Source organism: Talpa occidentalis, unplaced genomic scaffold, assembly GCF_014898055.3.
Source record: "Talpa occidentalis isolate TD23 unplaced genomic scaffold, MPIMG_talOcc4v2.1 talOcc4.10, whole genome shotgun sequence".
Taxonomy (NCBI): domain Eukaryota; kingdom Metazoa; phylum Chordata; class Mammalia; order Eulipotyphla; family Talpidae; genus Talpa; species Talpa occidentalis.
The window spans coordinates 7,387,525-7,404,544 of NW_023600993.1; the positions used below are offsets into that span (position 1 = coordinate 7,387,525).

At 54.6% G+C, this 17,020-nt stretch overlaps 1 protein-coding gene across 2 annotated transcripts in view; it reads right to left on the reverse strand.

Annotated features, from left to right (window-relative positions):
- FGD5 (FYVE, RhoGEF and PH domain containing 5) overlaps window positions 1-17,020 on the reverse strand; it is an 87,625-nt gene that overhangs the window by 33,181 nt on the left and 37,424 nt on the right. For both annotated transcript variants that reach the window (XM_037523547.2, XM_037523538.2), the window contains exons 3-5: window positions 13,254-13,386; window positions 1,072-1,130; window positions 931-961 (exon numbers count right to left, since the gene is read on the reverse strand). In XM_037523547.2, coding sequence (XP_037379444.1) covers window positions 931-961; window positions 1,072-1,130; window positions 13,254-13,386 — 223 coding nt within the window. The remainder of the gene's footprint in view (window positions 1-930; window positions 962-1,071; window positions 1,131-13,253; window positions 13,387-17,020) is intronic.

The following is a 17,020-nucleotide window of genomic DNA, read 5'->3' on the forward strand; positions in this document are numbered from 1 at the left end:
GAGCTGGGAGTGCAAACAAGAGCAGCCCCCCTCTGGGGCCCTGGGGCCCAGCTCACACAGCACGTGACATCAGGCTGACATCACTGACAGGGACCTCAGCTGCATTCAGCAAGTGCCTGGCTGGGCCCCTGCCATGCTGAGCATGTGACCGTGCCCGGGAGCAAGGGGTGCCAGGCCCACTCATTGTGTGACACTGGCTGGCTCCCCCCCAGCTTCCCTACCACCACTGACAGGACGTCCATTCCCAGCTCTGACATTCTCTGACAGACGCTGAGTGACATAAAGTGGTGTGGCCTCAGCAGCTTGGCCCAGAGGAGACCGTAAGTGGATGAGGGCTCTGAGGGACAGGGAACGCCACAAGGGCCCGAGGAAACTGTGTCCACTGTCCCTAACAGTTTGTTGCACTGAATCAAAATCACTGCAAAGGGAGACTTTCCAGGCAGTTTCTGAAAAGGAATTTCTCCCCACAGGCCCAGGCATTATTGCCCCAATGCTGAGACAGCTGAGGAAGCTACCTGATGCGCAAACACATCCCCTCCATGCAGCTCTAAGCACACAGTGAGTGCACACACAGTGCACACACGCACGTGCACTGCACCCCACACCCCTCCCCGCACAGAGCAATGACCAGAATGACATCTGTCCTCCCACCACCTTCCTGAACAGCAGAGCTTAGGAAATCACAAACATCCTTCCAGAAACATGTGTCCAGCCCCCAAGGCCCCCCAACAGGGCAGAGAGGCAGACCCATGCTAGGCTTGCCCCCCACCCCGCCCCGACGACCCTGCAAACTCATGAATCAAGAGCAGACTTCCCCGAAGAGCCTCAGTGAGCACTCGCCGAGTCTCTGTTCATGGCGATCACCTGGCTCCTATATCACAGCCCACTAAGAGGGCAATTTGTTTTGGACAATTAAGATGATTAACTCACCAGATGTAAGTGCTGGAGCATCTCCACGTATCTGCAGAGGGAAAGAGGGTTGAGTTGGCATTACTTCCCATTCTGTATAAGCTGGGGAGGGGTGACGCACGGTTCACAGCTCAAGGTCACGGCAGCTGCGTGGGGACTCACGCTTTCTCTGAGGACAGCAGCTCCTGCGCGATGACATGGGCTCGGGAGTGTCCTTCCACCTGTGGGAGGAAACAGCCATCAGAAGGACAGCACAGGGGGCAGCAGCAGGCTCCCAGGAGGCAAACACTCACTGCTGTGTGACCTCCAACCTCCATGTACCCCTGTGTCCTCATCTGGGAATGTGGAGCACACGGCACCCAGCTCAGAAGATGACTGAGCTATGGCACAGTGCCCACCACGGAATCAGTGCTCCCCAAGAGGCTTCCATCCTGACTGGGGGACGTGTGCCTCCCAACATAGCCCAGCAAGCCTGGACAACCCAGGGGTTCAGAGAAAAGGAAGCCTTTGCCCACACCATCCTCTCCAACGCTTGGTTAATCCTCTGCCTCGCTAATTCCCAGCCACCCTTCAAGCCTGCATCATAGTACCTACCACCTGCTCTGAGGAGCCTGTCTTGACCTCCCTCCCCGAACCAGCTGGGTGAGGCCTCCTTTCTGGGTGGCCCCTCCCAGGACACCAATTCTGTCTCCCTGGAAGGCAGGGATCCTAGATTTCGCCTCTGCATAGCCAGTGCCCGGTGCACAGTAGGTTGCTTTGTTAACTGCAATAAAGACTACGTGCGTGGGTGAATGAATACTCGCTCCACGTGAAGCCCTGACTGAGCTGCTGACCTCTGAAGGGAAGGGGAGCCATTTAACTCATCCGAGTCCCCACTTCTGCACCTGTAAGGTGGGGAACAACAGATTATGTCTATCAACAGGAAGTGTGGCAGGTACTGGGGTACTTTCTCTGTGGCCCCAAACCTGCAGGACCTCAGAAAATGGTTGGGACCCAGAAGAGCTAGGATGTTATGGGGCCTGAGAGAACAGACGGTGGGCACCGGCATGGGCAGCCGGGCTGGGGACAGGGCAGCCCTCGGTGGAGCTCTAGGACACCTGGACGGATGCTGGCGGGGGCTCGACCACCACTTCCTGGTGCCCCTGTGCACAAGCCACTGCCCGAGGTCGCGGCAGCTTCCCCACGTGCGGACAAAGTAACCTGTAACTTGCCTTGGCGCTGAACTTGGGCATTAATAAACTTGAGGGGCCGCAGGAAAAACAGATGATCTAACTGCAGTGATTAAGCTCACACAAGAGTGACCTCCTTTGGGGTTCAACCCACTCCCTGCTGAGAGAGCAACTGCACAGGGTCACGGCTAGGGGCAGACTCTGGTGCCAGGCAGCGTCGGCTCAAATCCTGCCTCCTTTTACCAGGTCACTTCACCGCTTCACGCTCAATTCTCTCGTGTGCAGGACGGTGCAGCAGCACAAGGATCTCCGGCACGCCCTGTGAGGATTAAGTGTGCACGCACATTTCTCTGCCCCTCCCACGCGCACACGCAGCCAGGACAGCAGTGTACCTGGCTACAGCAAGGACCATGGAAACAGCAGCAATAGTTTTCATTTTAATTTTTGCTGTTGAGGTAGCACCGGGAGCTCAGCCATGTGCCCAGGGATGGAAAAGACAAAAAGTAAAAGCAAAAAGTAATTTAAAAGTAGGGGAAGGTCTCCTTGGACAGCGACAGCCAAGGCCGTGGAAAGTGTGGGCTCTGGACCAGGCCCACCACGCCCGCCCTGGCTCCAGCAGGCTTCCCTGTCCGACGCCTGGCAAACCTCAATCTCGACGCCTGGCAAACCTTGACCTCAGACACCCGGGTTTTCATCTGGGGTGCAGAATGTCCTCAGCCCGCCTCACACAGAAGGGCTTTCTGACTTTGCCTTCCTGACTCGGGGCGCCCGCCACTCCCTCTGCCTGTGATGTTCACCGCCAGACCTTCTCATTCTTGCTTTCTGACTTTTTCAGGTCCCACTTTACCCAAAAGTCATATCCTTTGTCTGGCCACCCTTAGGGTGACCTAAGGGACACCCATTGCCAATCTCTGCCCCAGGTCTCTCAGCCTGGACAGACAGCCTGAGGGATGGACCGTAAGGACAGTTAACAGCAGCCACGGCTTCTACCCACCGGGTGACGGGGCAGCCCCCACCTCTAGTTTTCAGAACCAAAAATGTCTCCAGATGTTGCCAAATGTTCCATGGGGGGTACAATCTCACCCCAGCTGAGATCTACCACTCTAACCCTTGATCTTGCGCTTTTCTTTAGAGCAGTCAGTCACACTACTGAAAATTAACCTGGCACCGAACAGATGCTTAATGTGTGAAAAACTAATAGGATGAGATATGGTGCCAGACTCAATAGGGTGCCCTTCCCTAGCTGGTCTGTCCCTAATAGTTTCTTAGCTTAGAAGCAAAGTACATCTGGAGACTCAGTCCCTCGAGGCCACCCTCGTGGTGCAGAATCTGGGCTGTGGTTGTTCTCTGTCACAGCGTCTGTGAGTGGGAGGGAACCTCCAAGGGGCCTCAGAGGCCTCCAGACGCACCTGGCTTCCTGCCTTCCCATGGGTTTTGCATCGTGACTCGCTGTCTTCCTTGTGCATCTGCAGGGCTAGTGCGGGGTTCTGTGGACAAGAGCAGCTCCCTGTTCCCAGCTCAGAGGCCCCTGCAGAGTCCCACATGTGAAAAGGGTCTCTAAACAAAGCCCTGACAAGGGAAGATGTATTCTGCCTAGACAGGCCTCAGCAGCTTAAGGGAACCCTGTGGTCAAGCTGCCATAAAGACAGCTGCTTCACAGAGGAAGGACAGGACCAGGGGACCCGAGCCTCAGGTTCTTCCCCCATTAAACATGAGTGAAGATGGCCTCCCACTTCCTCGGGCCTGTGACGCTTTCTTCACGTGCTGGGAGCCTGTGCTCTAGGGCTGGAGACCTGGCCCCCTGCCCTGGGCTTCCTCCCTCGCACACTGACATCTATGGACAGTTCTTCCTCTTCTCCACACTCGTCCATACAATGAGGATGATAACAACAGTCACAGCAAAAACAACAACACCGACATCACGGTGTGGTGGCTACAGCATTTATTGATCACTCAGCACGTGCTGAAAAAGACTAAGCTTTTTATGAGGATCATCTCTCTGAATCCTCCCAATGAGCTCTGAGAAAGATATTTTTATTATCGCTTATTTACAGATGAGGAAACTGAGGCACAAAGAAGTGCTACCCTTTGCCCAAAGTCACTTGCTATGAGTTACAGAACCATAATCCAAGCCACGGAGTCTGGCTGGATGCCCAGGCCCCTAGCAGAGTGGCCGGCACAGAGGGAGAAGTTGGTAGATGGCATCTCTGTTCGCCAGAGCTCATGGGCTTCCAAGCCGGGAGACACCTGCTCTCCACCTGCACTGCCAGCCAGTGGCAGGAGTCAAGCCTACAGGGCAGGAGGGCTGGGCTGGAGCGCTGTCCTCAGACCTCGCGCAGCCCCGACCCTGGAGCAGAGCCTGCCCGGCACATAGGGAAGAACGAGGCTGAACGTGGGCCCACACCCGGCGGGGCAAGCATCCCTGGTGCCTTGGTTTCCTCACCTGCAAGAAGTCAGTATTCCCTCCCGGCAAGGACGAGACGAGCAGATGAGGCACGAGACGGTCATGCCTCACTCAAGCTTGGGGAGATGCCGTCAGCACCATTGTTAGACTCGCGCAGCGGCGGGACAGACGTGGGCCGGGTCGGGCACGGGTCACTCGGCACGTCCCTCTCGGCCCCTCCCGCCAGGCGGGCAGACTCTGGGCGGGACGCGCGGGGCCGTGCTGCCACGGTGACCCTGCGGGTGATGGATGTGTCTTCGCCAGCTGGACAAGGAGGGGGCCTGGCAGGCCATGTGCCCGAGGCTCTCCCAGAGGCTGCTCCTGGGCGTTGCCCCGCTGGGCCATTTAATATAGATGTTTGTTTAACCAGGAAATGAACTCCGAGGTTGACGGCAGTGTCCAGGGACAGACTTCTGGGAACAGGGTTCCTCCCAGGAGTGGGGGCCGGGGCGCCAGGCCCACGCTATCACCTTTCTCAGACTGACGCCGTGGGTGTTACATGAGGCGGCCACCGGCCCCTCTGCCCAAGGCGGCTGCAGCTTATCGCCCCAGTTCCCCAGGGCCGCCCAGTCCACACTTCCTCCCCAGGCCCCCACACACTGACCGGACCAGCCCGACCCGCGCGGCGTGGGAGGGACAGGACTCCGTCAGGGACCCTTGGGCGGACAGTGGGTCACAACAGGAAGAGTGAGGAGTCCCGGTCGTCTGCCTCCATGCCTCAGTTTCTCCAGCTACACAGCCTCCTTCTACAACAGCAGCTCCCCAAATGTGGCCTGAGAACCCCTAGGGTTTTGGCCTCCTTTTTCCAACGACCTCTCTGTGGGAGCCTGGCTCTTCACTGAACTTGACCAAACTCTGACAGAGTGCAGGAGCGGCTGCCTTCCGTCAAGCCTGCAGGACTGAAATTCACAAAAATGTAAAACAGTATCAAGCACCTCACTAATTTGGGGGGAAACAATTCTTTTTCATAAAAAATGTTCCTGGTATTAATAGGCAATGGGTTTACGAATGTTATTTTTTTTGAGTCAGTTGAAAGAAAAGATAGATGTTTTATATCGTTCGGTGTTACTTGATCCATAGATGTCACAGAAGTCTCTTTTGGGTCCTCAATCATTTGTAAGGGGGTAAAGCCCGAGACCAAAATCTGAGCACTGCTGTTTTAGAGATTGTGGAAGGCTCTTTATTCTTGGCGAAGAGCTAGGCTGGAGGGAGGCACCACTGTCATTGAGTAACAGTAGGAACACATGATGACAACACCACTGGTGAGAAGCAGGCCAGTGACCCCAGGCTTTACGACCTGGCATGTGCCCAGGGCCACATAGCCTTTGAAGGAGCTGGGCCCCAAAGCTCCTTTTCTGTCACCTCTCCTCCCTGCTTGTGAGCCTCCTGGGTCTACACCTGCTCTGACTTCAAACGGCGTCTCCCTCAGCTCCTTGTCAAGCCCTGAGCCCTGAGGTCTTGGTTTGACACCTGACCCCTACCTGGGCTCACCTGGGCTCTCTCCTCTCAACGCTATAATCTTCGGTCTCGTCTCCTTCTCAGACAGCTTCCATTTACATCGAAGCTCACCCCCGGGCTTGTCCACACTCAGAACCATCTGCCTCAGGAGCAGGAGCTTTCAGGTGCCCACATGGGCCAGAAAGTTTCCAAGCACCTCTCCATGAGCTTCGTGTGCCTGCCAATGAGCAAGGTGAGACTTTCTGTCCATGGAAGAGCAACTCCATCAGTGCCTCACTCCCCGGGCCCCTGGCCACCACCATCCTGCATCTGCTTCCATGACACTGACTGACTGAGAGCCTCCCTGTAAGTGGAATGAGCCACATTTGACCTTCTGTAGCTGGCTTACTTGACTGAGCACAGAGCCATCTGGCTCGCCCATATTGTCGGCCAAGCCTGAATCTCTTCCTTTTCAAGGCTGTATGGTACTTTGCTGTTTGGAGAGGCCACATATTGTTGATTCATTTGTCCATTGATGGACAGATGTCATGCTGACTGTTCTTTCCACAATAAAAAACACAAGTCATCTCTAGCATTTCTCTCATCTTCTCGAATCCTAAGAGAGCATCTGGGTTGTGACTGGCAAGCTCTCGCTGTTGGGCATCAGGAAGAGGCAGTACATGGCTCAGTTCCAGAAAGGACCAGCAGTGACCTAGAGAAGCCAGGGTGGTCTGGACCCGTGCTTCAAGCTTTTACCTCCTCCATACTCTCCTTCTTCCAATTTAACTACAGCCTACTCTCCTCACTGCTTCCTGGAAGCCGCCCTGACTGCCTGTTCTCAAGACGTGGGCCCCTCCACGGCCCAGGGTTTCGCCTCCATAGCCAAGCAGGCTGGGACCACCCAATGTCCTTTCTATCTCACATGCAGCCTTGGGGTTTTGTTTTAGGTTTTAAAGTCTCTGGATGGTAACATTCAGAAAAGTGCATACAACATAAATATAAGGTGTAGAGGTTATCATGCTAGGGGCTCTTTCATCTTCAGTTGTGTCAGTTCCCAAGGTCGGAGACCCCACGAGCTTCTTTGCCGGCACCTCCCGAGCCAAGGGCAGTGTGGGTGCCCAGTGCAGACAGGATGGCGGATGTATGCAGACCAGGGCTCAAACTCCAACCATGCAGGGGGTCAGGCGTGGGACCGAGGGTGCTGCTGGTGCACAGGTGGAGCTCTGGGCAGCAGGGCTACAGACGAGGACAGAGAGGGATGGCCAGGAAGCCGGGAAGGAGAAAGCAGGGTGAGCAGGACCCGGTGGCCCGAACCGCAATAGCTGGGGCTGGGAGCAAATCAGCCAGAGGAAGCTGGCTCAGGGCCAGCTGTCCCTGCCCCAGCCCCTGGCTCCGAAAGCCTGGAGCCCTGATGGGCATATGGGCATGTGGGTACCTAGTTCGCCTCTCTGACCTCCAAGCCCTTATTCTTTCCCCCTCTTTGGATTCTGAGCATCTGCATTCTCACCCTCCTCTGCTGACCCTGCCATGCGCCACTGGCCTGCGCTGCCCACCTCTGCCAGGGAAAAGCAGGTGCAGCGCCAGCTCTGCCCCACCACGGTGCAGAGCACATTAGGGAGAAACAAACAAGTGTTTTCATTTTATTAAACTGTCAGGCATTGAGGTTTGTTTTCCTCACATGCAGGAACCCAGTCTAACATGTTCATTTATTTGTTAGTTTGCTGGAGGATATTTTCTGAATACGAGTTTGTGTGCCAGGCGGTAAGTACACAACTCGGACTAGGGCAAGCACGGTCCCTGCCCTCCTGGAGCTAGTCTGACAGGGAAGGCAAACAATATGCAAGTAAGCAGAAAAATAAAGAAAATAATCACAGCCTGAGATAAGTAAGAGGAAGGAAGTCAACAGGAATGCCACAATGGAGCCCTGGAGGGTGAGCGGGGCGGCCTCTGGGGAGGTGACATTTGAGGCCCATAACCAGCTGTGCAAAGAGTAGGAAGTGTTTCAGGTGGAGGAAACTGCAAGTGCAAAGACCCTGGGGTGGGTTCAAAGGACAAGCTTCATTTTTGCATCTTTCATGATGCTTGACCAAAGGCCTATGTGTTTGTTGAATTCATGTGATCCATGATTAAGAAATGGCAAAAAGGTCTCCCTGGTGGCGCAAGGGGTTATTGGCAACCTATGAAGCTGTCCATAGTCTCTGCAGCATGAATTCGATCCCCAGCCAATCCCCAGCCTAGCCAGGGAGCTACCCACATGGTGCAGCAGACCTCTCCTGACTTGCCCGCTGCTCCCCTCAGCAGTGTATTTCAGTCAGTCTGCCTGTTCTGTTCCCCGCTCTGTCTCTGGTGAACCCTCTCACCCCCCTCACTGGCCTATACCCCAGTTCTTGTATTCATAAATAAATAAATCTTAAAAAAAAAAAAAAAAGAAATGGCAAGAGAAGATAAACGCCAGGGATTTCAAATCTGGTGCCAACAACCAGGCTGGCAGACACAAGAGGAGAAGGAGGCTGTGGGGATGACAGGATGCCAGTTCGGCCTGGGAGGTGCTGAGTTTGGTGTCTTCCCAGAATGGCAGCTGGAAGCTGGAGTGTGGGACTGTGGAGAATATGAGGCCAGGCTCAGCCTGCGAGTGCGATCCAAGAAGGGCCAGTTGGGAGCCTGGAACGGACTGTCTGAGCAGAGGACAAAGAATAAGAGGCTGAGGGAGCTCAGGTCTGGGGAAATGCCTCATGTGGAGGTGCAGACAAAGCTGGAAGGTCAGGGAAGTAGAAGGGAGCAAGGAGAGGACGATGCAGGCAGAGCCCAGGCAGGAAACACCAGAGCTGAGGCTCGGGAGCTCAGTGGGTGGGGAGGCATGGGGCAGGCATGGAGAGGCCACCTGCCTCTTGGAGGTGGCCAGCGAGGGTCCAGGGTTGTGCAGAGCAGTGAGAGCACAGGGGACAGGGGCAAGACTTGACTATGTGTGGGTGGAGGGGAGGCCTACAGCATCTCTCCAGCCCCTCTTCTTCTCCTTTGCGCTGGCCAGAAAGACCTTCTAGGCTTCTGGGTCTCCAAGTTCATTCCCTGCCTCCTTTGCACTGCTGGCCTCTGCTTGGCAGGCTCTGTCCTCAGCCCTCCCACTTCTCACGCCCTACACTCTTCAGCTTATTACTCACAGATTTCCTCCTCATCAAAAAGTCCTAACCTGAGAAATTGTAAAACGGTGCAGCCACCATGGAAGACAGTGTGGAAGCTCCTCAGAAAAAATGATAAGCAATCACCATGCACTCAGTGGTTCTCCCTCTGGGGGTTCGCACAGAACTAAAAACGGGCTCCCAAGAGGCACCTACACACGTCCACAGCAGAATGTCCCAGGAGCAGAACCCGGAGTCACCCAAGTGCCCACTGATGAGAACGGATGGACCATGCGGTTAATGCACACAACGGAATATTCGGTCTTAAAAAGGAAGGAAACTCTGACACTTGTGGACCTTGAGGAACGATGCTCAGTGAAATAAGCCAGTCACGGAAGAGCAAACGCTGTAGGATTCCACTTCTAAGGGGTGGCTTGAGGAGTCAAATTCACAGACAGGAAGCAGGAGGGGGTTGCCAGGGGCGGGGAGGGAAGGGGCTGGAAGTTACTGATTAATGGGGACTGAGTTCCAGCTGGGGAAGAGGGGGTGGAGGGTAGTAAGGGTCGCACAGAAATGGGAACACTCAGTGCCCCTCAGTCACATGCCAAAAAAATGGCTACGATGGTGGATTTTACGTGGTATGCACTTTAACACAATTTTTAAAAATTGAAAAAATTTATGAAGATCAATTAAAAAAATCGGGAACCTCTCTAGCCTCCCTGTGCAAGCGCCCCCCACCCCCATCACCAGGGCTGGTTTGTTGGGCTGCGGGTTTCGGAGCTTGTCACCACCCGGCTGGAGGTTCATCTCCTCCAGCTCCACCAGGGTAGGGGGGCACCCATGGGACTTGGGGTGTCTGGCACAGAGAGGGCACTCAGTAAGTACTTAGAGAAAAACCTTCAGTCGAAGAAGAGGAAGGACGGGGAGACACTGAGTGAGGATTTGGAAAGAGGAGATGCAAAGGGGCCAGAGGAGTTCCTGACTGACAGGAGAAGAGGCCGTTATTCTGAGAACAGGCTGCAGCCTGCGGGGCGGTACGGGTGTAGAAAGGCCCCTCCAGGACTAGCAGAAGTGCCGTGTGCAGCAGCGTGGAGCTGCAGGAGTCAGAGCCTGGGGCACAGAGAAGGCGCAGGGTGACCTCTAACTCAGGCTGGAGACTGGCCCAATGGAAATGACACAGGTCCCAGCGAACCTTCGACCCAGGCAGGTGGTCAGGTGCAAGGCCTGGGTCAGTGAGGAGGCTCAGGCCAGGCTGCCTGGACCGTGAGCCAGAGAAGGGACAGTTGACCTGGGTGGAGAGCCAGGGAGAGAACAAGGGCAGGCAGGATCTGTTCCAGAAGCCAGGGCAAACTTCTGTGCGGCTGGGGTGGGCCTGGCGGGCACGTGGCAACCGGGCTTAAGAGCAGGAGGAGGGAGAGCTGGGAGGGGCGGCCAACACTCCTGGGCTGGTCTCGGGGGAGCTGGTAATTAGCTTGAAAAGTCCCCGTTCTTTTCTTTCGTCTGCGAACCTGGCGCACTGTCAGGGAGGGGCCGCAGACCAGACAGCCTTTGAATGTCTCCTTTCACAGCTAGAGCTATTTTTAAGTCCCTCTCAGTTTTTCCTTTTTTGCCCCCTCTTTCCTTCAATCCACACCCTCTATACGTCCACGTCTTTGAGTGGGAGAGAGGGAGAGGTCAGACTTGTGGGTGGACCAGCTGGGCGCAGCTTCCTGTCCTGCTCCCCAAATCTCACCCTCCTGACTTGGTGCCCCCAAAACATCTGGGAAGGGTGGAACTGGTCACCCTTTATTTAGTTTGACAAAAGCCATATCAAACTGGGAGAAGGGAGGGATGCAGCACACTTCTGGAGGTCTGCTCGGCAGGAGGCTAGAGGTGGGCAATCTGGCCTCACTTCTGCCCTGGTCTTCTAGATGGGGTTTTGGGGGGTCTGATACAACAGCCTTTGGCAGGGTGGGGGCAGATCAGCAGCAGGGATGAAGATTTAAAACGTGGTTGCTCTCTGACCCATGGGAGATTCACCTAGGCAACATCCAGTTCATGTGTATAAGGTGGGTATGGACAGAGGCACTGCAAGTCACTTTATACAGAATAGTTAGAAACATTGTAAAAACTCCTCAGAAGGCGATGGACAAATAAATAAACCACAGCCATATGGCAGAGTACTATACAGCAGTGAAAAAGAAATTAACCTAAAGCTATGTCTATCAATGTGGGAAAATCCCTGAGAGACTAGTAAAGGAAACCAACCAAGTTGCCCTGAGTTTCTTGCAGTTTGATAAGATTGATGGGATAGTAACAACTTCACGAACAATACCATCCATTTTTCCACTCAAAATGGTAAATATGTAGGTAAATACAAGGGGAAAGTTCTGGAAGGATACACAATAAGCTGTGTAGCGCAGTTACTTCTGTGAGGGCTCTGGGGTTGGGGCTGAGAATCCCTGTGATAAACTCATACCGTATGCAGAGAATCCAATAGAACATGCTTTATATGATGAAAATCTGATTTTTAAAGGTGATTTCAACTTAATCTGTCATGACAGCCTCATAGAGAAGAACAAGAGGGCAGAGGGCAGGGTTGCTCAGTTCCATGGGGTAGATAAGAAGGCTGGACCCCTGGCAGTGAGGAGCAGGGACCCTCACCTCTCCCTCTGTGATGCTCCTGTCTCTACCCCTTGGCCCCTGTGTGGGCCATGTTCCTGGCTGCTCACTGGCTACCCCAGCCCTGGCCTCAGCACGATACACAGGGGCCCCTGTCACAGACGGGAGCTACCTCAGCCCCATGACCCTGGCATTATCAGAGACCTCGGGCAGGATGCTTCTCTGTGCTGGCGCTGGGTCCCACCCCAAAGCTCTGACCTCTGCTTGTTCTTTCACTGCGTCAGGCCTTGCTCCAAGTCTCCTCAGACTTGTACTTTCATCCCTACTCTGAAGCAGAGGCCGTTACTGTTTTCCTGATTTTATAGACAGGGACACTGAGGAACACAGAGAAGTTGCTCCAATCACTCAGCACACTGAGGGGCAAGGCTATGTTTGTGCCTCTTGTCCCCTCTGCCCCTGCCTCTGGCAATCTCCTTATTCCTGGGGGCAACCAAATGTGGCCTGGTGACAGGAAGGCGGGAAAGCAGGCCCACATAACACCGATGCACGCAGATGGCCCTGGAACTCCATGCTTCACCACGGTCCTGAGCAGCCCAGGCTGTGTCCTCTCCTGCCCACCTCCCACCCGGATTCAGAAACAGCAGCTCACATCCCTCCCACCAGCTGGCACTATCACTGCCCTTCGGTTACCAGCGAAGCCCCTCTTCTAGAGATTAGGTGCAGGGCCCCCTGGTGAGAAGCGCCAGGCCATGGAGGCGATGCAGGTGGTCCCAGAGGAACTCAGGGACTGTGGTGGGAATCATTGTGAGGTGGGGAGTCCTGAAGAACAGAGGGTGGCACACGGACACCCCCCTGATCCACCAGCTCACTCACTCTCCCCAGCCTGGTGCCTAGATCTGATTCCAGAGTGGGGAGAGACCCAGCATCTCAGGCTGGGGACCAAGTCCATGATGAAACCTGGTCTTTTTGCTCCCAGGTTCCACAACCCAAGGATGCCCAGAAAAAGCTAAAATCATGTCTAAATGGTCTGTACTGTGACTCGGATCCAACTTATTGAACCCCTTCAGACCCGCCCCAGCCCCAGCCCCTCACAGGTGACTTCCAGGCACGTGGACGTGGCTGTCATTCTAAAATGCTGCTTTCAGGTAATGAGACTCAGTTGTATCCCTTGGCTCCCCTCACCTCATCATTCCCATTTCACAGATGAGGAGACCGAGGCCCAAGAGTCTGAGGATCAGAATCCAGGCCTGTCTTGTTTCAAATCAGGCAGCCTTCTTCACTTCACCCACAAAGGCATGGAGAAGCCCCAGACTTCCTCCGACCTGGGAAGACCACGGCCAGGGAGGTGGCCCTGGCGTCACGGCCCCAACTCCACTGCACAGGACCCCGTGTCTGCCGTGCATCTCCCAGGGCAGCCCTGATGCTGGGCGACCCCACCTCTGGATCTGTTTCAGAGCCAGAAGGAAAGTTCCCTCCACACTGAGAGGGGATGCAGGGGCCCCTACACACCATCCTCTCCCCACCTTCACATCTCTGATGCCCCACGTCCTACCACACCTTTATCCATGAGGGCCCTACCTTGGGAGTGAGGCTGGGGTCCCTTGGAGCGCTGTCTTCCTCCTCCGAGCTCCCCTGCTCTTCATCCGATGTGAGGTCCTCCTTGGTGGCTGCCGCTGAGATGGGACAGACCTTGTAGGGCTCTGTGTAGGCACTGGAGACAGAGCAGAGGGGAGAGGGGTTAGAGCTACGGTGCAGCCAAGACCAAGTGAACAGGCAGGGCCCTATGGATGCCCAGAGTCAGCAACTGGTGTTCTGTGCCCTCCACTGAGACCCAGAAGCGAAGCACAAACCTCCCCACCCGCCAGGCTCCAGCTATGCTGGTATCCGTGTAGTTCTGTGAGTATGCCAAGCTCTTTGCTGCCTCAGCGCCTTTGCACATCCTGAGACAGACCCCTCTCCCTGTTAGAGATGAGCCAGGCTGGGATGCTGAATAATTGCAAATCACTACAAATAATTACTATGAGGGCAGGAGATGTTCAGTTGGATTAGTCTGGTGGTCTAGACCGGCGTGGTCACCCATCAGTCAGTCTCAAGGTGGCCATGTCCTCTGGGCCAGAATAAGGGATGCAGTGATGTGGAGACAGAGTTTGGAATGTACATTCCCGCCTCTCTCCTTGCCATCAGCTGGAGGCTGGACAAGATGCAGTTCAGGGAATCAGTGTCCATTGAGCTATCTGGGAAGGATCCTGCTTACTTGGCAAATGCTGTGAGGATCAATGCTTCAGAAAGCTGAAACAAGTGTGATAGCAATCTCTTATCTATATAGCTCTGTTATGCAGCCATTGCCATTAATGAATTAAATATACATGCATTCTACAAATACTTATTCATTGCAGCTTTATGCCAAGTCCAGGGTTAGGAAGTAGGAAGTAGGTACAACACTGGTGAGTAAAACAGACATGCTCAAAAAGGGAAGCTAATTCAAGATGACAGCTTGTGGCAAATGACTGAGACAAAAGCAGTGCTTTCACAGAGATGGACAAGCAGGACTGTTCAGACAGGTCAGGAAGGACTTCCCCAAGGCTGGGACCACATTGCGGAGGAGTCAGCCCCGGCAGCACGGGAGCAGAGGAGCACTCCTGGGTAGCAGAGCCACCCTGGAGAGATGAGCCTTCTTGTCTCCGACTTCTGAACCCCCACAGAGGAGGCTCCTGGCCCATGGCAACATCCTCTTGCCAGGCCCCTGCTCCCGCCTCTTGTCCCACACAGCATGGGGACTGCCGCACAGCCGAGACGGGGCCGGGGCCCTCTCCTGCTCAAACACCTTCACTGGCTCCCTCTTGCCACTGCCCATGAGGTCCCAGACAAGGTGCTCACGGACCTCTCTTCACACTCACATCTAGGCAGCCAGCCTTATACGTTCTTATCAATGTTTATCCTTTTCCTCTGGGAGTGCTGGGATGAGATGCTGGGATGATGCTGAGCGGCTGGGTGGATGATGGGAAGAGATAGGGGAGCATCTTATGCAGCCATTATGGAGGCAGGGGCACTGTTTGCCTCAGGTATGGGCCCAGGCAAGAGCGGCCAGGGTGGGGTCATCAAGAGAGGAGAAACTGAGTGACCACATGGACTGGTCCCACTCAGCCCAGCTCCCCGCCCTCCAGCACCAGCTGCTAGTTGCAGACGCTAGAGGAATGGCTCCTCCGGGTCCCAGTAGGGACCCTTACGCTCCATGGAGGAAAACCCTTAATGATAGGGACTTAACAGTGAGCTGTGCTCCTGGACCACTCCTCCTCATCAAGAAAAAAAAAATGTGCCAGGCTTTTCCTAGAATGTTCTGGAAAGGAGGAAAGGAGTCCTGCCAAACCTTCCATGGGGCAAGGGAGTCCCCATGCTCCCAGGCAGTGGCTAATCACAAAGCTGCTGGGTTGCTCATAACTGCACAGAACAGCGAGCCACACGTCACAACTCAAGACACGTTCACTCGCTGCACCATCAGCCCGGCCCCGGCTGCACACAGCAGTTCTACAGCGTACCTACACCGTCCTTGAGTCGACTCTTGTAACATTGCCACTCCCCTGGCCTCGTCGGAGTACTGACACCTGTGATGTCACAGCGTTATTCTCTTAATGCTCTAAGATGGACCATTTCATCATTGTTCTGTAACACGCATGACTGAAGGGGTCTTGCTCGCCCAGGAGATGCATGGACCTGGGGGGAGCTGAAGCTGCGGGGTCTGGCCCAGCACCGGGCGTTCCTCAACTGACCTCAGCTTTGGCCGGACCTGCGGCCCAGACACCATCTATTTTACTTCTTCCTCTGGCTTTTGTTTCCTAGAAAGATGACTTAAATCAGAAGTCAGGAGACAAGGGCTTGGTGGGCATTTCTGACTCATTTATGTCACTGTTCTTAGGGACTGTGAACACAACAGGTAAGTCTCCATTAAAAAAATACCCTTTCAGGACATAAAAGATCAAGTATAATCCAAATGCCTCTGCAGATTCAGGGAAAGCGAGAGCACTGACTTGATCTTGGATCAAAGTCATTCATCAAATAAGCAAATCAAAACATTTTGATTCTGACACTACAAGTGCCAGCACTGCTGCTCCTGTAAACACCGGGTACTGCTCCAGGCTGGTCTTCAAACACGGGGGAAACACCTCTAAGAAATGTTTTCTTAATTTCTGCCCACACGCTCCGTCCAGTCCCGGCAGAATTTGCATCCTGGCTGCGTAACCAGCCCTCCCTTGAGCCCAGACCCGACACCACACATCACATCCATCTCCCCATCCGCTCCCCTGACCCTGAGCGTCCTTCACACAGCCTGGTGCGGGGGAGGCTGGGCTCTGAGACTTTGGCTATTTAGTGGCTCTGCAGCCACTCAGATACAACCTAGACAAGCCAGTGGGGCGCGGGCAGGCAGCACCTTCACACTAGAGCCTCTGGAGGCAGAAGGCCCTCTCCCATCACAGCTAGGTGAGCCCGTCTCCAGGTCGCTTCTTTGAGCACACCGATACCTAGGAGAAAACCCTCTAAGCCAACCGCCTACGCATCTGACACACCCATCTCTGCACTCTGTCACCCATCCATAAATTCACCCACCCATCCACCCACCCATCTGTCCGATCACCCACCTACCCAGCCGTCCTTCCATCCACGCATTCCCTCACTCGCTCATTCAACAAATATCAGTTAGGACCTACTTCAAGGAGCTAACACACAGAGGAATCAAAGATGACTGTAACGTTCTCTCTGGCCTCAGAGAAAGTCAGCGCAAAGCACGGGACAGCAGGTGTGCTCAACCGTCAGGCGGCTGGAGGTGACCCCCGCTCCACCACTCTAAACAACTTACTTAAATGTCCCATGCTTCAATCGTTTGTCTTCTCGCTTTTTAAATCTGTAAATCAGGGGTGATGACATGTGCTGAGGAGAACAGGCAAAGGCCTGGAGGGTCAGCACTGTGAGCTTAGGAGACGGGGTCGCCTGGAACTCAGGCATCGGTCAGAGGAGAGTCACTGTGGGGCTTTGGGCCAGTCACCCATCCTCTCTGTTTCTTGTCTGCAAAGCAGCAGCAGTTCTGCAAGGCCAGCACGGGGTTCAGTGACAACACAAGTGTGAACATGGCCCACTCCTGCACAGAGCGTCCTTCCCAGTCAGCCCAGGGCCCATGGAAGAGCTAAGTTCTGAACCATTGGACGCATCACCACAGAGCTGTGTCCTCCCTCTGGGTCAACTTGTGCTTTAAAGGGAACATTTCCCTTTAAAACACAGAGCTCATTACCTTAAGTGACCCTCCCAACGAGCACAGTCCTCTCCAGCTGCCTGGAGTCGTAAAAGGACATGTG